This window comes from Carettochelys insculpta, chromosome 3, assembly GCF_033958435.1.
Source record: "Carettochelys insculpta isolate YL-2023 chromosome 3, ASM3395843v1, whole genome shotgun sequence".
NCBI lineage: Eukaryota > Metazoa > Chordata > Testudines > Carettochelyidae > Carettochelys > Carettochelys insculpta.
Window position 1 is genome coordinate 32,359,401 of NC_134139.1, and position 22,995 is coordinate 32,382,395.

The following is a 22,995-nucleotide window of genomic DNA, read 5'->3' on the forward strand; positions in this document are numbered from 1 at the left end:
GGCCACTTCTTGTTGTGTTGAGTGGCAAACGTCTATCCGGGGAAAACCCCATGCGTGAAAAATCGGTCGTAGCAGATCGGGACGGATCTGCCACTCGTGCGTGAGTGCGAAACGCCTGCTCAGCTGGTCTGCCTTCACATTGTGAGCGCCTGGTAAGTACGAGGCTTTCAAGATTATATTGTTGGCGATGCACCAGTTCCATAACCGGACTGCTTCCGCACATAAGGCACGGGACCGAGCTCCTCCTTGCCGATTTATATAAAACATGGTGGAGGTATTGTCTGTACTGATCCCGACAACTTTGCCTTGTATATGGTCCCGAAAGTGTCTGCAGGCGTTGAACACTGCTCTGAGCTCCAGTATATTTATGTGTAGTGACTGCTCCGTGAAGGACCACAGCCCCTGAGTCACCTCTTCGCCCATGTGTGCTCCCCACCCTATGAGGGAGGCATCTGTAGTAAGAAAAACCGATATTTGTGGTTGGTGGAAGGGTACTCGTTAGCAAGTTCTTGGGGTTTACCCACCATTGCAGGGATTTGCACACCTCTGCTGTGGGCGACACCACCCTGTGAACGGTGTGTGCTGCCGGTTTGTATACGCTCGCCAGCCAGTGCTGCATGCTGCGCATGTGTAACCTGGCGTTCTGTACTACGAACGTCGCTGCTGCCATGTGGCCCAGCAGCTGTAAGCACGTCAGGACCGGCACCATAGGGCTGAAGGTGATGACCTGCACGAGGGAGCCGATGGCCCGAAAGCGTGTCTCTGGTAGATACACTCTCGCTGTAATATAATTTATGCGTGCCCCTATGAACTCTATGTCCTGTGGGGGGTCTACCTTTGATTTTGCCAGATTGATAACCAGGCCGAGCGAAGAGAACGTGCCTGCTGTGACGTGTATCATGCGTACTACCTCCTCCTTCGAGGCCCCTTTGAGTAGGCAGTCGTCTAGATACGGGAATATAAATACCCCCTGTCTGTGCAGGTAGGTTGACACCACTGCCAAGGTCTTGGTGAAGACTCTGGGGGCCGAGGAGAGGCCAAATGGTAGGACCTTGTATTGAAAATGTTCTTTGCCTACCATGAACCGGAGGAATCGTCGGTGAGCCGGATGGATAGTTATGTGAAAATACGCGCCTTGTAAGTTGAGGGCTGCGAACCAATCTCCATCGTCCAGTGCCGTAAGGATGAAGGCGATTGTGATCATCCGAAAACGTTGCTTGCGCAGGTACCGGTTGAGGCCTCGAAGATCTAAGATGGGCCTCCAGCCTCCTGTCTTTTTCTCCGTGAGGAAGTACTTCGAGTAGAACCCTTTTCCTTGCAGTTGCTCCGGCACTCTTTCCACTGCCCCTATGAGCATGAGATGGTCTACCTCCTGCTTGAGCCTCGCTACGTGGGAGGCCTCCTGGAGGTGGGGCCTGGGTGGAGGTCGTGGCGGTGGGAGCGACTGGAAGGGGATGGCGTACCCCGTGGCTATGATCTCCAGCACCCATTTGTCTGTGGTGATCCTTTGCCACTGGTCGTAGAATGGTCGGAGGCGATGGTGGAATAGCCGTTTCGGATGACCTTGTGCGATGGTAGTGATGGCTCAGCCCTGGATCTGTGTGTCAAACTTGTGGCCTTTGGCCCTGCCCCGAGGACGCATGGCTCTGTTGGGAACGTCGCCTGGGAGTTCTGTGCTGCTGGTGCTGTTGATGTCGCCCTCGCTCGTAACCCCTGTGGTACTGGGGACGCTGTTGCTGGTACTGGTACCATCTTTGTTGAGGGTAGTACTTTTTCTTTCTGTATGGGGGGGTGTAAATCCCCAGGGTCCTAAGTGTGGCTCTTGAATCTTTACTGGAATGAAGGACCGAGTCAGTTGATTCAGCAAACAGCTTCTGCGAGTCGAAGGGAAGATCGACTATCTTTGTCTGCAGATCCCTCGGTATACCCGAAGTCTGGAGCCAGGACTCCCTTCGCATCACCACTGCCGTAGCTGTGGAGCATGCTGCTGTGTCCGCAACACCCAGGGCGATCTGAACTCCCGTCCTCGAGGCTGCGTAGCCTTCTTGCACGATGGCCTTGAGCACCGGTTTCTTGTCCTCTGGAAGCGAGTCCATGAGGGAGGTTAACCTAGTGTAGTTGTCGAAATTATGGTTCGCTAAATGCGTTGCGTAATTTGCCATTCGCAACAGTAGAGTGGAGGAGGAGTAGACCATTCTGCCGAACAGCTCTAGCTTCTTGGCATCTTTGTCTGTTCCCCCTGTCTTGAATTGAGATGTCTTTGATCTTTGTTGCAACGACTCCACCACCAAGGAATTTGGTTGTGGGTGGCTGAACAGGAACTCCATGCCCTTCGCCGGCACGAAGTATTTCTTATCCGCTCTCTTGTGGACAGGCGGAATAGTCGCAGGGGTCTGCCATATCGTAGTGGCGGACTCCAAGATTGCTTCGTCAAGCGGTATTGCTATTTTGGAGGAGGCCGGAGGTCTCAGATTTTTGAGGAGCTTATGGTGTTTCTCTTGCACCTCTGCTGTCTGGATGCCTTGCGTGAAGGCCACCCTCTTAAACAGCTCTTGGAACTGTTTGAGATCGTCTGGAGGATGGACGTCCCCCGGGGCCGTAGCCTCGTCTGGGGAGGAGAGCGAGGAACCACTAGGGTACACCTCTCTGGACCCTTCCGGTTCCTGTTGGTGATGGTACATCTGCTCGCTAGAAGCTTGCAAGGGAAAATCTCAGGGTTCCATAACCAGTTCCCCCCGAGATACTTGAGTCTCTGTCCCTGTTCGCGATTGCCCTCGGGGATACGGGACCGTCTGTGGGGATCTTTCCCTGGTAGATTGCCGGTGGTGTCTATGCCCCGCGTGATAGGGGCGACCATGGCAGCATGGACACTGTTCTTGGGAAGGTGACCTAGACAACTCCCTTGGTGCATACCCTCTGCGTCTGGTGGAGCGAGATCGTCGAGAGACCTGGGACACTGGAGAGAGCGATTTGTGATAGTACTCCAGCGGCTCAAACCCCAGGAAGGGTGAAGGTGGTCCCAGCCAGGGTAAGGCTGGTTGTAAAAATGGAGATGGGGGCTCCGGGTACGCTAGGGGGAACCCCTGCCTTCTGGTTGGAGTCTGCAGCATAAGCGGAGGGCTGAGAGATAGCAACTCTGCAGCCCTGTCTGGAGAGGGGCTGCGCTGCCTTGTTTTGTGTGCAGCCTTCCCCCTCCCTTGAGGGGGTAGCTCCGCCCCCTGACGTGTAGGGGATCTCGGCCCCGTCCACGCCATGCTCGGAACGCTCATGGGCGGTGCCGCACGGGCGGTGTCCTCCAGTGCCTGCAGGCTGCGTGCCTGCGCGCTCTGCACTGCCGGTTCCCTGGGGGTCGGTGCCGCTGCTTGCGGTGCCACCGGTACCGGTGCTTGCTTAGCCACCACCCTGCCTGCAGTGCAGGGCGGCTGTTTGATTATCGGAGGCTGAGCCGCCTCCACGTGGCTCTCCGTGCCGCCGCCCATCAGCTGTTGCTGCGGCTGGGGGCTGTGCGCTCCTCCCGTCCCGCTCGCTGTTGCTGCCAGCAGGGATCGGGCTGGGGAGACTTTCCTCCATTTTTGCGCTGATGGGGTGAGGGAGGCGGCTTTCCTTTTATGGGCCCCGGAGGGTCCCTCCTGCTGCAGCCGCTCCGGCACGTCTGGCTGGAGGGCCTTGTCGAAGAGCAGCATTTTAAGCCGCATCTCCCTGTCCTTTCTTGCTCTGGCTGTTAATTTTGCACAGAAGGAGCATTTCTGCGTGACATGGGACTCCCCCAGGCACCTTATGCAGAGACTGTGCCCATCAGACGCTGGCATTGCCTCTCGGCAGGACTCACATTTCTTGAATCCTGAAGAGGACATTGTTGGTGAGTCTTTCAGTTGTTAATGGGTACTTAGCACCTTCTCTGTGCTGTCTTCCCCCTCTCCGATAGCCTGCCGCGGCAGGGGGACTAATGGCCCTAGGCTCCTGGCCTCCAGTGCTCCGCTTGTTACTAGGACTGGACTGAATTCCGTCCCACTTGTTGTTTCTTTTTTTTTTTTTTTTTTTTGAAAATAACAACTGGCTAACTTAACAGTAGCCTAAGAACTTGAAAACTTTAAAGAAAACCAGTTAAAACCATTGAATACGCTAACTTGGCCGTAGCCTAGTCGGATTCCGTCTGCAGCCGATGGCGGTTAAGAGGAACTGGCGGGGACCAGATTGCACACGTGGCCAGGAGCGCGCAAGGGAGCGGTGCGCACCGGCGCATGCGCGGTCCAGCAGAAACTGCTTGGAAGATCTGATCTGCGGCGCCGGGCGAGCCCGACACCTAATGTGGAGCACCCACGGGGACACTCGAAGAAGAACCTTATTTTTAAAAAGTCAAGTATAAAGAAATAACTTGCCTGCCTCCTGGTCAAAAACACATTTCAATAAAACTAACAATCTGAAATCCTTCTACCAAAAATGTTTTTTTCCAGTAGTGTTCATTCTGACATAGCATGTCTAGAAGAAAAAAATCTCTAGCATTTATCATTCAGCAGAACATGAAAAGAATCCTTTAATACATCCACTGTGGACTGGCCCAGAAGATGACTGACAACTAAAGTAACCAGATGCCCTGATTTTATAGGGTCAGTCACAATACTCTGGGCTTTTTCTTATATAGGCAGCTATTATTCCCCACCCCATCCTGATTTTTCACCTTTGTTATCTGGTCTCCCTTCTGACTACAATACAGTATTTGTCAAATTTGTACTTTTGTTTTCATTTGCCCTCCCTCCTACCTGCTGTATTCTCATCCATTCATCAGCAATATTGTTTGTTAAGTAACAGTCCACAGCTCTCAAGCTTTTTTTTCTGCATTAGCAGTACTTTTTTTAAAAAAATGGCATAACATTTCAATGTACGTTTTACACAGCAAATTGTCAACTACACATCAGCAGAGGGGAATAAGGGAATTTCGAAAGAGTGGGGTCCTTTCGAAAAGGACCCCCGTGTAGCCGCGCTGAGCCACACGCTCTCGAAAGCAGTGCTTTCGAAGTGCCATGGCCATAAGTGTCCTCATGCTAATGAGGCGCTGAATATTCAGTTCAGCACTTCATTAGTAATCTTCGAAATGGCCACTTGCATGGCCATTTCGAAGTTTTGGCCAAGAGTGGCCACAACCCTGGTGTTAGCTCTGACTTTTGTCCTCTTAGAAATCGGCCCCTGATCATGACTGTGGCTGTATTATTTTCATGGTAATCTCAAGTCTAATGGCAAATGTGTAGTTGACAATTTAAAAATTGTTGTGAAAAGCAAATTGTTAATACATAGTTCCCCAGGCTGCTAATGTATATCAGAGATTTTACTGGTTTAAAAAGTAAACCATTCCTACTGGAGAACTGTATTAAAATTAAGTGTCATTGAGGTTATTATACACAGCAAGTTAATATATTATTTCTATATTATTTGGCAATAAACATTTTTCTCTTTATAACAGAGCTTTAAAGTTAACATGCACAGCCTCTGCAAGATGTAAATTAGAAACAAGATATTTATACATTTATAACACCTACAAGTGAAGTTACATCCAAGATGTCTACAAGTGTAAGGCTAGACTAGCTTACATTTACCTCAGGGCTAAGGACAGCAGTACTATCACTGGGTACATCCTCTTCGTATCCTTTGTTATGGAAGCTTTCTATTTCATGACCAGTGCTTCCTTCACTTGGGCACTTGTATGAACATCTCGGACTGTTGCTACAGTGCGAAAATTCACATTTACTGTCACCAACTTCAGACGGCGTACAGGAGAGGTGAGGAGAACCACTATCGTCTTGATACGGTGGAGGCTGCAGTTCATCCAGTGGAGGTGTTCTTCTCATTCTCTGAATGCAGTTTGCTGTGAATAAGTGATAGTTCTTTACATAAGCATTTGGTTATTAACTCATTCTTTTTTTAATGTTGAATTCAAACATCAGAACACAACATTTCAAAATTACAATTATCTTCAATTTCTTGATGTTTCAAATTAAGTGGGATATAGCTGAACATGTACCACATTAATAAAACAGACAGAATGCAGCACTTTTGGTGACAGTCTGATCCTGCTCCCTGGGAAGATTATCACTTCCGTTGACAGAGATCTGTCAACAGAAAGCCAGTCTGGACATTCCAGGGAACATCTGTTGACAGACAAGGCTTCTGGGACACTGGGCAGCTCTGTCTGCTGTGCTTCCAGTTGGCGGTTTTGTCAAGAGAGTGGCCAGGCAGTCTGGCCACTCTGTCAACAGAGCAGATTCCTCTTGCTATCCGCTTGGCAGTTTGGCCACGATGTGTCAACAGAAGTTTTGTTGGAAGATATCAGCCAATAAAAACTCCTGCCAATAAATCACTGTAATCTAGATACAGCCTTAGATACAACATACAGGGGAAAAACTAAATTAGAGTAACCTCTTCCATACCCAGCAGCCCCAGGACTGGGAGGTTGCTGGATATTCAAATATTCAGAATAATAGGGAGGTATACCTAGCAATGCATAACACTAAAGGAAAACAAAATTATATATTAAGAAACAAACAAAAATGCATGCAGAGTACTTTATTTACCAACAACAATAGTATTGTGCACTGTAAATTTACACTGTATTTGCTGTATTTATTTTTATTTACTTGCACTACACTGTACTTATGGAAAATGTAACGAAAATTTGCTTATGGCTAAAATGCCACTTATTTAGAGTTCTGGATGACAGAATGCTGGATATGAAAGCGTTTACTGCACTTGAACTCATGAATTATATGTGCACGACACAAAAATGTTGTAAAACAGAAATCTCTGGCCGTGACTCAGGGATGTGCTGAACCTCTACAACTCCACTGGTGCAATTCAGTGTCATAGTTTTGGGAGTGTGAGGCAGTTGGGGAAATGAAATCCCCTCAGAGCCCACAGTATAAAGAATGGTGAGTAGCTCCTCTGCTAGTCTAACAGGCTGAAAGTGTGACCACAACAGCTCCATGACAGATGTGTGAAGTAACAGGGACAATGGAGTTACGTCGAATAAGATTTGGAGCCTTACTGTATCAATACAACATCTTAAGCAGGGATGCCACAAAGGCCTTTTTTCCACGGCTTTTAGAAACTGCATTGGTACCACTAAGGGAGGTGCTCCATCAGGCAACTATCTGTTCAGCTTTTACACAGAGTATAAGTAATGTAAAAAGACTAGGTTAACCTGCTGCTTCACATACATCAATTTCACCCACTGAACACAACAAGCATAAAAGACTTCTCAGTTAGTTTTTAAAATCAAAGCATTCAACCATCCGGGTGCCTGGAAGTTAGACACTGGTGCATACTCACAAGGCCAATGGAAAGACTGCTATTGACTTGAGTGAGTTTTGGATCAATCCCCACAGTGGCTTGATTTTTCAAGGGGCAGAATGTTTTCAGCTTGCACTGACAGAACTCTGTCTTCTCAGCACTATGGCAAATCAAGGTGCTTGAATACAAATGTAAAAGCCTGATTTATGCACTCATTTCAAATTTTAGTTTACTGATTTACCACTTGGCACCATCAAGTAAACTGCAGTTGGGAAAATAAAACATGGTCCAAGTTAGCAGAAGCAACAAAATTTCTGAAGAATTAGGTAAAATATGGGTCATCGAATCATAGAATTATAAGTTGAGAAAGGATTGCAAGGATCATCTAGACTAAACCCCTGTCAAGATGCAAGTTTTTTCAAAGCTCCTGGGAAGGGCAAAGTTGTGAACTGCTGCAGTGTGTAAGAGCTTGACTGACATAGCAAAAGGCAAAGCAACACAAACCTTCTTAAAACAAAAAGCAGTCAAGTAGCACTTTAAAGACTAGCAAAATAGTTTATTAGGTGAGCTTTCATGGGACAGACCCACTACTTCAGACCATAGCCAGACCAGTTTTGCTAGTCTTTAAAGTGCTACTTGACTGCTTTTTGTTTGGATAGTGTATAGACTAGTGTATAGTGTATAGACTAGCACAGCTTCCTCTCTGTTACTTCTTAAGATAGACCACAATCATATTTCTACAAGAATCTGTCAAACCAACAGATTATTGGAAGCACAACTGTTAAACAGCACAAGATTTTATTTCACAACTGATTATCCAAGAGAAAGAGAAGTTACTCACCTGTGTAGTAACGATGGTTCTTCGAGATGTGTCCCCGTGGGTGCTCCACATTAGGTGTCAGGCTCGCCCTGGCGCCGCAGCTCGGAAAATCTTCAGCAGTCTCCGTCGGGTCGCGCATGCGCCGATGCGCGTCGGCTCTTCACGCACTTACGGTCACGTGCGCGATCCGGTCCCCGCCAGTTCCTGATCAACCGCTCTGGACGCCCCCGAAAACACACAGAGCTCCGAAGTGGGGAGGAACGGGTGGGTAGTGGAGCACCCACGGGGACACATCTCGAAGAACCATCGTTACTACACAGGTAAGTAACTTCTCTTTCTTCTTCGAGTGGTCCCCGTGGGTGCTCCACAGTAGGTAACTACCCAGCAGTAACCCCCCCGCCCCCCGAAAAAGGAGGTGGGTACCCGGTTTATGAGCAGCTTGCCCGTGAAAGGACTGCTGTCGACAGGCGTGTATCCTCATCAAGCATCCTGTGCATGGCGTAGTGCTTGGCGAAGGTGTCATAGGAAGACCACGTCGCTGCTCTGCAGATATCTCTCAGCGCGATGCCTTTGAAGAAGGCCGTTGACGCCGCCATTGCCCTAGTAGAATGGGCTCTTGGCAGAACTGGCAGAGGAGTCTTGCAAATCTCGTAACACAGTCTTATGCAAGACACAATGTGATTTGAAATCCTCTGTGAAGATAGCGCTTTTCCTTTTGACCTGGATGCAATGGACACCAGGAGTCTGTCCGTTTTCCGGAAAGGTTTAGTTCTATCAATGTAGAAGGCCAGTGCCCTTCTTACGTCAAGTAAGTGCAACCGTGCCTCTTCATTTGAGTTGTGAGGCTTAGGATAGAACAAGGGCAGCACTATTGGTTCGTTGATGTGAAAGTCTGAAGAGACCTTCGGAACGAAGGCTGGGTGTAATCGTAAGACCACCGCTTCTTTTGAGAAAATCATGCAGGGTGGTGTGGACATTATGGCCGCGAGCTCGCTCACTCTGCGAGCTGACGTGATTGCCAGGAGGAAAGTCGTCTTAATAGTAAGTAGTCAAAGGGGGGACCGTAGCCAATGGTTCAAAGGGCGGTCCTGAGAGGGTGCGTAGAACTAGGTCTAAACTCCATGACGGCGGTATTGGTTTCCGAGGGGGGTACAGGTTCACCAACCCCTTTAGGAAACGCGAGACAACAGGATGGGCAAATGTGGTTGATCCACCCTTTTCATGCCGAAACGCTGATATAGCCGCCAGATGCACCTTTATAGAGGATAGCGAAAGTCCATTTTGTTTGAGTTGTAGCAAATAATCCAGAATCGTAGGTATGGTGGCGTCCTGGGGTATTAGTTGCCTGGAGGAACACCATTAGGAAAAAGGCAACCATTTGTGCTTATAAGTCTTTCTGGTGGATGTTCTCCGACTACATTCAAGGACTTGTTGTACTCCCTCTGAGCATGTAGTCTCTAGGGCGCTTAGCCATGGATTAGCCAGGCTTGTAGCCGAAGTCTCTTCGGGTGCGGGTGCAGTATTGACCCCCGAGCCTGAGAGAGGATGTCCGGTACTGTTGGTAGGAGAAATGGCTGATGTTGAGCCATGCGCAAGAGCAACGGGAACCACTGTTGTCGGTCCCATGTTGGGACTATGAGTATCATGCGTGCTTTCTCCCTTCTGGTCTTCTCCAAGACCTTGTATATAAGTGTCGTGGGAGAGAACGCATAAAGTAGAGGGCCCTTCCATGGGATCATGAAGGCGTCCCCCAAAGACCCCTGTCCCATGCCCGCTCTGGGGCAGTATTGGGGACATCTCTTGTTTATTCGGGTGGCGAACAAGTCGATTTTGGGAAAACCCCATCTGCGGAACACTTGGTGGAGTAGATCTGGACAGATCTGCCACTCGTGAGTGGGCGCAAAGTGTCTGCTGAGTTGGTCCGCCTTGACGTTGTGGATCCCCGGTAAGCATGAGGCCTTTAGAGTTACATTGTTGGTGATGCACCAGTTCCAGAGCCGGACCGCCTCCGCGCAAAGCGTATGAGACCTGGCTCCCCCCTGTCGGTTTATATAAAACATGGTGGTGGTGTTGTCGGTATTCACGCTGACTACTCTTCCGCGCAGATAATTGAGAAAGTGCCTGCATGCATTGAACACTGCCCTGAGCTCTAATATGTTTATATGCAGTGTCTTCTCCGTGGGGGACCATAATCCTTGAGTGGTTTTGTAGTCCATGTGAGCCCCCCATCCCATGTGGGAGGCATCTGTTGTAATGAACGCCGTGATTTGCGGTTGGCGGAAGGGCACCCCTGTCAGGAGATTCCTGGGGTTTCCCCACCATGTTAGCGAGCTTTGTGCCTCTGTTGTAAGTGACATTCTCTTGTGGACGTTGTGGATTGAGGGTTTGTATACTGTTGCCAGCCAATGCTGCAATCCTTGCACATGCAGCCTGGCGTTTTGCACCACAAACGTGGTGGTTGCCATATGCCCCAACAGTTGTAAGCACGTGAGAACTGGAACAGTGGGGCTGTACGTTAGTAGTTGTACGAGAGATTCGATGGCACGGAAACGTGCCTCAGGTAAATACACCCTTGACATGACTGAGCCTATCCGAGCCCCTATAAACTCTATATTTTGTGTGGGGTCGGTCTTTGATTTTGAGAAATTGATGATGAGGCCCAGTGAGGTAAATGTGTTTGTGGTGATGTGTATCATCCATAGTACCTCCTCCCGGGAGGTCCCCTTTAACAGGCAATCATCCAGGTACAGGAAAATGAAAACTCCCTGTCTGTGTAGGTATACCGACACCACCGCTAAGGTCTTGGTGAAAACTCTGTGTGCTGAAGAGTCTCCGAATGGGAGGACTCTGTACTGGAAATGATCTGTACCCACAAGGAACCGGAGGAAGCGCCTGTGGACTGGATGAATCGCAATATGAAAATACGCGTCCTGCAAGTTGAGGGCCACAAACCAATCGCCCTGGTCTAGTGCCGTGATTATTGAAGCCATCGTAGTCATTTTGAAGCGTTGTTTGCGTAGGTACTGGTTCAGTGCGCGTAGATCAAAAATGGGCCTCCACCCCCCTGTCTTCTTCTCTGTCAGGAAATACCTGGAGTAGAAGCCTTTGCCTTGAAACCGTTCCGGTACCCTCTCCACCGCCCCTATGAATAGGAGGTGGTCCACCTCCCGCCTTAATTCCGGTAGGTGAGAGGGGTCTCTGAGGACGGGTGCGGTGGGAGGATTTGGTGGAGGTAAAGACTGGAAGGGGATCGTGTACCCCGTGTTTACAATCTCCAGTACCCACTTGTCCGACGTGATGCTTTCCCATTGTGGGTAGAATGGCTTGAGTCGGTGATGGAACATGTACTGAGATAGGCACTGAGGTACGGTCTTGGCTTCGCTGCCCTCAACATACCCGTCAAACTTGCTGTCTCGCACTTTGCCCTGCGGGGGCGCTGCCCTGCTGAGGCCGGCGCCTAGGGCCTTTATAATGTGTTTGTTGATGACGCCCTTGATCATACCCCCGTTGAAATTGGGCACGTTGTTGTTGGTAACCATAACGGCGTTGTTGAGGATAAAATTTTTTCCTTCTGAACAGTGGGGTATATATCCCCAAGGTCCGAAGCATCGCTCTGGAATCTTTGCTCAAGTGTAGAACTGAGTCAGTGGATTCAGCAAACAATTTTATGTTGTCGAAGGGGAGGTCTGCAATCTTGACTTGCAACTCCTTTGGAATGCTGGATGTATAAAGCCATGACTCTCTCCGCATTACCACTGCTGTGGCCACGGCACGGGCCGCTGTGTCCGCCACATCGAGTGCAATCTGCACACCTGCTCAAGAAGCCGCGTAACCCTCTTGCACGATTGCCTTAAGAATTGGCCTTTTTTCCTCTGGAAGGAAGTCCATGAGGGCAGTAAGTTTGGAATAATTGTCAAAATTGTGATTTGACAAATGAGCGGCATAGTTGGCCATACGTAGCAATAGGGTAGAGGAGGAGTAGGCTTTTCTACCCAAAAGATCCAACTTTTTTATGTCCTTGTCCAATCCCCCAGATTTGTACTGGGCCGATTTGGACCTGTGTTGGGACGATTCAACCACCAGTGAGTTTGGCTGTGGATGACTAAATAGAAATTCCATCCCTTTCGCAGGGACGAAGTACTTTTTGTCCGCCCTTTTGTTGGTAGGCGGAGCAGATGCTGGAGAAAAGCGTGCAGATCCCTGTGATGGGCTCCGAAGGAAAGGAGAAGGACGTCTGTGGCAGGCTGAAGGTGTTGCTGCCCGTCGAATCTCTGGTGGTGATCGCAGTGATAGAGGCAGTGCAATTCCCTCAGGAGAGGGGCTGTGGTGCCTGGTCTTCGTTTTAGCCTTTACCCTCTTGGGTGGCCCTATTGGTGAACTTGGTACCGGCGCAGGTGTCATGCTGATTTCCACTGCTCCCGGTGCCACTGTGCCGCTACTGTCGGTGCCGTCGTCACCGGTGCCGTCATCGCCGGTGCCGCCGTCCTCGGTGCCGCCGATCCCGGTGCCATCGTCCTCGGTGCCGCCGATCCTGGTGCCGTTGTCCTCGGTGCCGATGTGTTCGGTGCCGCTGTCTGTGGTGCCTCTGGGGAAGTCCCAATCGGTGCCGCAGTAGCCGGTGCCGAGCTGATTAGTGCCCGCACGGCTCTCGGTGCCGACTCCCCAGTCGCTGCAGGGCCTTGAGTTGTTGCATGCGCCGCGGCTTTACCAGTAGAGGAAGCCAGCGTGCATGGGCCCTTTGTTACACTTGTCCCACTCCCAACAGTCAGGGGCAGGGATCGAGTAGGTGAGGCTCTTCTTTTCTTCTGCGCAGAGGAGGTCAAAGAGGCAGCCCTCCTCTTGTGCGCTCCTGAAGAGCCTTCCGCATATACTGTCTCCGATGCTGCAGGCTGAAGTGCTTTGTCAACTAACAGCATCTTCAGCCTCATTTCTCTGCTAACTATAACTACTGAAACTATTAACACTAGAAAAAATAAGGATTTATCTGTCTCAGGCGTTGGAGCCAGAGAGGATTCCGTCTGCAGCTGTTGGCGGTTGAGAAGGAACTGGCGGGGACCGGATCGTGCACATGACCGTAAGCGCGCAAAGAGCCGACGCGCATTGGCGCATGCGCGACCCGACAGACTGCTGAAGATTTTCCGAGCTGCGGCACCGGGGCGAGCCCGACACCTACTGTGGAGCACCCACGGGGACCACTCGAAGAAGAATGTATCTTCACCATGTGTAGCAAAATATTATGTGAGGGTCCCAAGATTACATCGCTCTAATTTATCACGGGGGTTGACGGGGGGGGTGGGGTTCCGAGGCAGGATAGTGAGAGTCAGGGATTCTCAAACCATAAAATACCCTTCCTGCCTCTGCTCACGAAAGCCTGAATTTGTTGACATTCAGGTCACAGTGTAAAGCAATTTATTCTACATTTCCACCTCTGATCTGCTGTCAGGGGACTACTAATGGACGAGATGATGAGAAAGTTTTAATTGTGAAAAGACTGCGCAGGACCTGAGAAGACTCCATCTCTTGGACATTAGAAAACTTTTGTTGTTTCTACAGTAAGTATATATGCCAAGAAAACTGGATAGATACATTATTTAAAAATCTAATGAATACTTATACTTTATAGTGTCACTATCTTTATATGTAACTAGGGCTCCAATTTCGTATTATCTCAAATCTAAAAGCAACTGTTCTGCTCAAAGCGGCAAAATGCCCACAAACCATGTTAAATGAGACAATGACTTCCATATAGCTATGCTTTGATTTTTGATTTTTTAAAGGTTGCAATTTATGACAACTTTTTTCCAGTAATTTGTGCACAATTTAGAGAAATGAAAGTGTGTCCGGATAGCTATAAGCACCATTATTGTCTTAAACGAGTAAATAAAATGACTGAGAGATTCATTTTTTTTCACTTTGATGAACTCTATTACATGTCCCTGTGGGGAAACTACATAAGGCTGTGTGACAGAAAAGATGCTCTTAACGTAGGTGGAGTAAAAGTGAAGAGAAGAAAATTCCTTTTAAGCAGCTAGATCGATTTATAAATGTCAAAAAAGCTAAAACAAAAATGCAAGTTTTTTACGTATTTATTTTTGAAAGCTTACTTACCAAAGAGAACTACATTGTAAACTACTAAGAAAAGGTTTTGAATGCTGATATTAAGGATCTAAGTATACATTTGTATAATCAGTCTAAACAGGCACAAAACTTTCCAAAATCAAAAAAGCCCTTTATGCAGAGAGGTAACAAGGCTTTTAAAGGAATTACACTGAAAATGGTTTTTGGGGTAAAGTACTTTTTCAACTAGTAAGTGGACTTTTTAGTATTAAGAATCATCTAATATTAGACTTATCTCACTTCACGTTAAAATGTATTTCCCCTATGTGCATACACAGATGTAAATAATTAGTCCTACAGACTTCACATCCATACACACTGTCCAATTCTAAATTAGAGAGGGCAGGATTTTCTGAGACAACGAGCAACTTTTGGTCTCCATGACTTGTGCTGCAACAAGTAATCCAGTACTTCTGAAAATCAAGCCCATTATCTCACAGCTGCCTAAACTCTGTCTGATCCATTAAGATACAATTGTGCCCACTTTTAATTGATTTAAATCCTGGCTCCAAAGTTCAGAGTCAAGTGAAAAGAAGCATGGATTAGTAATAGCTGCCAAGAACTGTAAATTTAATTAATTCTGGACAGAATTCCACTAAATTCAGCAGTGTTATACCAGAGATTAACTTGGTCGATGCATTTTTTTACTGCAACCAGCCACCCCTTCATAAACCAGTAATATAGAAGCATTGCCAAAATATGCCTAATTCTACATTACTTGCACTCCAAATAACACTTCAGCAGCCACTGAAATGAGGTGATATGGATATTTTCCTCAGATAATGCAGGTCACATAGAAGCAGAGATTTTAGAAAGCCATTTCTGGTAAGGAGTTCAAATATAAAAGACAATCAAAAATTAATAATTTCCAATGGCTACCTCACAGTTATCAGGATATCTCCCACTCTAATTGTAGGGAATGTAAGGGATACTATGGTACTACAGATACCACTGTGTGATAATTCGGCAAAAGATAATTTATACATGGCTATCTTAGTGGATGCAAATTTGCATATATGGTGCTTCATTTGCATATTCTTATATCAAAATAGCTTCTTTCAACAGAAAACCCCATCTTTGAAAGAATCCTTCTTCCCATAAAAAAGGGAAGAAGGATTTTTTCGAAGATGGGGTTTACTTTCAAAAGAGCAGTGTCTACACTGGTTTTCTTCTTTCAAAATATGCTATTTTGAAATAAGAATATGCAAAAGAAGTGCCAGATATGCAAATCTGCACCTCATTTGCTTTTTCAATTTCCCTCATTTGCATACCTCTTTTGAAAGAGGAATGCAAGTGTAGACACAGCTACAGGGTATGTCTATAAAGCAGCCTTATTCCAAAAGAAGCTATTCAGGAAAGCTGTGGCTACACTACCCCTACCTCTTGGAAGGGGCATGTAAATTGCAGATGTTTGGAAACGCAAATGAGGAGATTATATAACTATTCAGCACCTCATTTACATAATGGCAGCCACCTGGCCTGTCAGAAGTGCTTATTTCAAACTAAAAATAGCCGTGTAGCTGGGGTTCCTTCCAAAGGGTGCCCCAATTTCAAAAGCACCCTTCTTCCCTCATAGAAGGAGGTTCACCTATTTCAACATAAGCCAACCATTATTTCAATATTATTTCAAAATAGCAGTTGTGTTGTGTAGATGTTAAGATACTTATTTCAAAATAACAGCTGCTATTTCAGAACAACTTTGCTGAATAGATTTACCCATAGAATCCAACAAAGTTCAAAATGTAAGTTGTGCATTTTCCCTAAGAGTTTAACTAGTAAAAGGGTCAGAAGCAAAATTATACAACCAAAACCAAATATTTATTTGATCAACTTGTGCATGGATCAAAGTTTAGAACAAAACACCCTGCATTTGTACATGTTGTCTCTTCCCGAGAAATATTTTTGACTGGCACAATAAGAACGTGGGTTAATGAAGCTAGGAACACAAGCACATGATGGACTGCTGCTACAATCAGCAGTCACACTGAGTAAAATGACCGTTAGTGGACTGAAATCAGAAGTGAAGCTTTTCTTTAAATTCTGTCAATCAAAAGATGATTTTTAAAGCCCACTGAAGTCTACAGACGTCTTCCATTGACTTCAGTTGGAACTTCCACAAGTCCCCATAGAAATAATCTATTCCTTGCTGAATGTTATTATAGAGTTTATAATTACATGAACTATGTGAAACACTTCACGTTTTTGAGAGCAGAATCATGCTTTAAGATCCCAACAGCTTGTTTAATGGAATGCCTTTTTTCTCACTTTCTGCATGTTTTTTAAAATGCTTCACCCCCAATTTTGTTAATTTTTTCCACTTTATTCTGATCCATCGCCTTCCACTTTAGTTCCAACACAAGAATATTATTATTTGTAACGTTTCTTTCCTTATGTTTGCAAATGTAGGGTCTTTGTATGTTAACTACTTTCCCCAAATGGCCATCTCCACAATCCCGTATTTCTTTTATTCAGTTTTTCCAGTTCACATCCAAGCGTAACTCTCATTAGCATTTGGAAACCACAAGCATATTCCTGTAGCTGTAATTCTCTAGATATTAACAGCAATGAAAGCACACTTTTGTAGCATAGTTTGGAACATCTTTTATATTATTTCTTTAAATATTCGCAATATTGTGGGAGACAAGCTTTACTGTACAACACCGTAATGGACCTCATTCCAAATTTCTTTAAAATAATGAAATTTATATATATCCAGAATTTTTGCAAGTCACGTTTTATAGTTACCATCAATATCTTTACACTCAGTGGCCTCTTTTCTTCCTCTGCAATTTTGCTACACTTTGTATTTTTCATACTTCATTTTTAATCTAATGTAAATTTCAAGTTTTAATCCTTCAGGGGATCTATGCAAATGTTAAGACAATTTAAATAAAACATAAAATGAAATACATGTTTAAAAATTAAAGAAACCCCTTTTTTTTAATTCTGAATGATTAAGCACCCTTAGCTGTTTCTGGTATGCAGCTCAGAAAGTCCAAATGGAATTTTCATGTTTTAATATTATCAATGGGAGAAAAGTTCAACTGGCTGAATAACCCCAAATCATAAGGAAAATATAAATGCATAATATTGAATGAAGGGTTCATCTTCCCTTTAAAGGGAAAAGATTATGTGTATATATGAGAAATGTTATTTTCTGAAGCAGATGTTTTTGGCATTTTAATTTTACAAAGGAAATTATGTACATGCGATTCCCCTATCAAAACGTGGAAAAACTAAAGGGCAACAGGGAATATATCTGCACATTGGGAAGCAACCTCTATTTAACAATCTTCTTTTTCCAAATACCATATACATACTGTATTGTGAATACAATCTGTTATCTTTTCAAATGTAGAGGCTCTTAAAGGATGCATCTAGACTATGTCTAAACAGCTGTTTTGTCGACAAAACCCAAGAGCGTCCAGATTACCAAGAATGTTCTGTTGACAGAACACAGCACGTTTGTTGACAGCCGTACCCCACTCCCCACAAGGAAGAATGCCTCTGTCAACAGACATCTGTCTATAAAACATGTGTCTGGATATTCCAGGGAGCCTTCTGTCAACAGAAAAGGCCTGCAGAGTGCCACACAGGTGCCCTGGGGGACACCCCGTTGACAGCAAGCAGCACTCTATGATCCCTGCCTCCAGGTCCTCTTAAAGACAAAGAGGGCCCAGGATACCCTGTGCCAGGAAGCTGAGAACGTGCAAACAGCACAGCAACTCACAGCTGTGTCCTACAGTCCTGCAACCATTCCTGAGCAGCCAGTGTTCCCTATGGCTGAGCAACAGGCAGACTGCAACCCCCCAGGGTCCTTAAGGTACCAGACTGAGGGGTCCCAGGAGCCACCCCAGGGCAACAACAGGTGGGCCTCCTCCTTGATTAGGGCTGAAAACCAGGCCCTTTTGGACCTGAGGGAAGGAGGAAACCCTCCAAGACCCCAACGCGAAGCGCTGCAATGCCCCCATCTACACCCAGGTGGCCACTGCCCCGGTGGAACAAGGCCACCCTGCCTCCCCCAACCATGGAGCAGGTCAAAGCGAAGATGAAAGAGCTTTGCCAGGGCTACGTCAGAGCTCAGGATGCTGCCCGATACTCCGGAGCAGGACCCGCCACGTGCCTCTATTACCATGAGCTCCACGCTATCCTGGGCATGGGGGAACACATGCCTCCAGCACCACAGCATGAACACGGTGCTTGAGGCTGCCCATCACAGCAGGAGCACCATCAGGAAGAGAAGGAGGAGGCCTCCAAACCCCAACCCCCACCAGAGCCAGAGCCAGAGCCAGAACCAGGCTAGGAGGCCAGCGGCAGCCTTTTCATCATCCTGGAGTTCGTCCTGCCAGCCAGACCATCTCTTGGGCATCTTTGGAGCTGGGCGAGGGTCCCTCTGGTGAGCGCCCTGTGTGGCATACACCCCAGGCATGGGAGGAGGGTGCAGACGGGGCACGCTGTGAGCATTGCATGACTGGCTTGGGCAGGAACTCACGCTGCGGCCCTGGCATGTGGAACCATGTGCAAAGTAGTGTGTGTCACCCAGGCCCAGCAGACAGACCCCAGGCATGGGTGCCAGCCTGCTGCCAGCCTCTTGGCAGGCCAGAAGAGCCCCATGCCCCCCAGGGGCAAGGGTGACCCTGCCAGTACCTGCCACTGTGGGAAGCGAGCTGACTGCAATGGCACTGGCCTGACCACAGACACAACAAGGAGCGTGGCACCTGGCACATGGACATGCCCATAGGTGCAAGGCAGCACCCACTCCCATGGGCAGTGCTGCGAGCCACAGGGTGTGGCGGGGGGAGAAGGGGCACTGGGAAAGGCCAGGCTGCTCCCAGCTCACCCACCACGAGGGGACTCTGTGGCCACTAGTCAGCCATGGTCAGCCCAGTTCTAGAGGCACCAGGGAACCCCCATGTGGCAGGGCCCATTATGCAGGCCACACATGGCTTTGGTCCCAGGACATTCCTGTCTCCTGGCCTGGGGGGTGTTAGTTGCCGCTCACAGTAGGGGGCAGAGCCCTAGGGGCTGTGTTGCATGAATGACTCACTGTCTCTCCCCCTTGTCTTCCTTACAGCTGCACCTACACTGTGCAAGGGCAGGGCCAGCCCCATCTCACCACCAAAGTGAGCCTACAGCTGAAGGGACCACCAGCACATCCAGGAGGATCTCCACGAGGATCACAATGCTGCCATCTGGAGGATGACCCAGATTATGGAGCGGCTGCAGGCTGACACGGAGGAGCAGTCACAGGCCTGGGACAAACTCATGTCCTATTTTGACATGGCCACCACCGTCTAGTGAAACATATGGCCCAGCTCTCCCTGGCTGCCACCCCTGCCAGCACCCTGCCCCTGACTCTCTCGTCCCTGCCAGCCATCACGCAGGGCATCCCAGATCTGCTCCAGTGGCTAAGTGCCCCCAGCTCCAGCTGCCAACGCAGATCCCACCACAGCCCCACCTCTTCTATACCTCCCCCAGTCTCAGTCCAACTCCAGCCCCAGCAGGGGCCCCAAGCCTGCACTGGGAGGGGATCCTGAGGCTGATGTTGCTCGAGATTCTGCTCCCTCTTGGGTTCCTAGCCCCCCCACCCCCTCCATGTTTTGAGGCCCACCCACCCCCTGTCCCAAGACCCCATCCAAGTTCTGATGCCCTGCACCACTTGTCCACAGCACCCCCGCAACGTGGATAGTCCACGGCACTCCAGTGTGTTGTAAGCAGTTTTGAATTGCACCATTTTTTTCCTCCACAAGATTTTTTTGTTGTTGAGTAAAAGGTACTTCACTGTTCACACTTGTATCTATCTTTATTGAGCTGGGGTCAAGGAGGAGGCAAAGTGAGGGGTCATGGTGGGCAAGGGGTACGCTTATGAGCCTGAGGCCCCCACTAGGGGAGCCCTAGGAAGGGTTACTGGGGGCCACGGGAGCAGCTTTTCCTCAAGGACTTGTGGATCCACACCCCATCCTGGTGAGCCAGCAGATGGGAGTTGAGCCCAGCTGCTGATATACACAGCCGTTGCAGATGGTGACCTCCTCCCCAACCCTGGAAGGATGGCCTACCCCTTTCCCTCCACAGTGTTGTTCAGGGCACAAAACGCTGTTGGCGTCAAAACAGGACACAACACAACCCACACCATCACAACTAGGGGGATGATGTGCTTCCCAACACCCAGGCAGGTGAGCAGGCACCTAAAGCAAGCCTTGAGGTCGCCAAAGGTGCATTTGGCCTGTGTCCTGACCCAATTGAGGCAGACATTGAAGAGTTCCTGGCTGGGGTCCAGCTGGCTGGTGTAAGGCTTCATGAACCATGACATGAGGTGGCACGCCAGCTTCCTTCACAATGCACAGTGGCATCAGCACATCCCTGACGGCCAGCTCACAGTGGGGAATGAATGTGCCTCCCTCCATCCTTCAGCACAAGCTGGAGTTGTGGAACACACAGGAGTCATGCGCCTGGCCTGATCACCCAACATAAATGTCCATGAACTGTCCACGGTGGTCGACCAGGACCTGCAGCACCATCTAAAAGTATCCCTCACAGTTGATATAGTTGGCCACACTAAGTTCCAGGGCACAGATCTGGATGTGGGTTCCAGTGATTGGCCCAACACAGTTTGGGAACCCCAAGAAAGCAAATCTGGCCATGATTGCTTCCATGTTTCCCACATGGATGACCGTCCAAAGCAGGATGCTGTTGATAGCCATGATGACCTGCAAAAGGAGAGGACCAAAAACCACACACAAACTGAGGGAGGGAGTCCTTGGCCCCTGGGGTGAGGGGTCCTGGTCCCCTTCTGAGCTCTCTGGGAGCCCCCCAGTGGTGAACTTCCACAAGCCAAACTGGTTGCCCACAGCATGGTAGATGTCAGGGATGGTGAGCTTCCATAGGGTGACTGTGACCTGCTTCTCCAGGGGGATGGTGGGCCACAGCTAGGTGTCCTGTCTCTGGAGGGCAGGGTAAGCCAGGGACAGAGCTCCAGGAAGGTGTTCTTCTGCATTTGGAAGTTCTGAAGCCACTGATGGTTGTCCCACTGCCTCATGACCAGCTGGTCCCACCAATCAAAACTGGAGCAGTGACTCCAGATAAAACTGTGGACCTGGCAGGGGGCAGACACAGCAGTGACCATCCTGCAGCCATGGTGAGGTCCTCAAAGGTGGTCTCAGACTTGCTCTCCATGAAGAAGAGGAGGACAGCTGTCAGGAGCTGCAACTGGTGCTGAAGCACCTCTGTGTGGGGCCAGGGCAGGCCTGGAGGCTGCTCTGGCACCAGGGCTCCCTCCAATGAGCTGTGTCTCTCAGAAGGAGTCAAAGCCCTGCTCTTGCTCCTTGAGGAGTCAGGCACACCTGCAGCATAGGGAGGAAACAGGTGCTTGGTGGGGGGCGTCCCTTTAAGGGAGTGTCTCACCTGGGCTCCCAGAAGGCAATGGTGACCTGTGAGACTGTCTACTGTGGTTCTGGATGGCCATTTTGCCAGTAAAGCAGCTAGGCCATCTGGCCACTCTCTGTCAACAGAGTGGATTGATCTTTTGATCCACTTTGCTGTCCAAATGCGATCTGTTGACAGAAGTTTTGTCGTAAAATATCTTCCGACAACATCATCTGTCCACAAATCACTCTACTTGAGACATAACCAAAGTAAACTGTAATTGACAGAATCAGTATTTAATCTATAATATATGCCATATAGCACATATGAATTATTTTGTTACTGGCATTTTTGATTCAGTCTGAAGTATTTAAAACAATTTATGTTTTCATATTCATGATATGGACTTTGATCCTCTGCCCATGGAATTGTTCTTTGCATTCTCTTTCTTTTCAGGATTCAATCCTTTATCACTACACTGCAATTTCACAATTTTCCAATAATAGTTTTATTAATCACAGATTAATATATTCAATATTGATTGTCATATGGTAGCACAATTTTTATTAGTATTAATACAAATGACTAGAGTATAATTTTAATCTGAGAATACTGGATTCCCTAGAAATGCTAAATGTCATTTGTGTCTACATTCCTTAGAGAGATTTTCAAATTTTCTCTCAGGAGAAATAAAAACTCCCACAATTGAAACTATTGTTGTCAAGTAGAATAAATTCTATTTAGCTTATGTTAGTTTGCTTTGTGAGCCAACAGAACTGTAGTTCGTATTGGTTTGCTCATAAAATGTGGGACCTGCACAATCTACCATATGTCTCAAGTTCTGCTGGAAATACTGCTTATTATTTTGCTATAACTGTTTTTGACCTAAAAACTATTCCATTTGTTTGATCAGAAATGTGTCCTTTGTATAAAGGATAAATGATGATTAGGGCTAAATTAGTGAAGTGATTCCATGCTTTAGGGTCCGAATGGACTAAAACAGAATACTGTTAAAAACAGAAATACATAATAAAATGAATTAAAAATGACCCTTACTTTAAAAACTGTATTATCATTGTCCTGTCCCTCCCTCTCCATTCCTCCCTTCTTCATCAACAATGTATCTTGGTATATTTCAAACTCATCTGCCTTCTTGAGTAGCATTCTCTGATCACATACTCTGTTTTTAATAACTTGAGTTCCCATTTTATTCTCAGTTTCTTAAATATATTTAAAATTATTCTGTATTGTGTTCTGTATCATCAAAACTTTACACAAATACTTCTGGGATGTATGGCCCCTTTTCATCTTGAGAGACGGTGGTTAGCAGCGGTGGTGAGGTTCTATGGGCAGTGTTTGAGTCTGCAGCTTCTCTTATGGCTTATCCGTCCAATATTGTATTTCCACGGTCAATT

At 47.6% G+C, this 22,995-nt stretch overlaps 1 protein-coding gene across 1 annotated transcript in view; it reads right to left on the bottom strand.

Annotated features, from left to right (window-relative positions):
- SYT14 (synaptotagmin 14) overlaps positions 1 to 22,995 on the bottom strand; it is a 108,331-nt gene that overhangs the window by 32,792 nt on the left and 52,544 nt on the right. Inside the window, 1 exon segment of the mRNA XM_074989576.1 lies at positions 5,592 to 5,860. Within this exon segment, the coding sequence (XP_074845677.1) occupies positions 5,592 to 5,860 (269 nt within the window).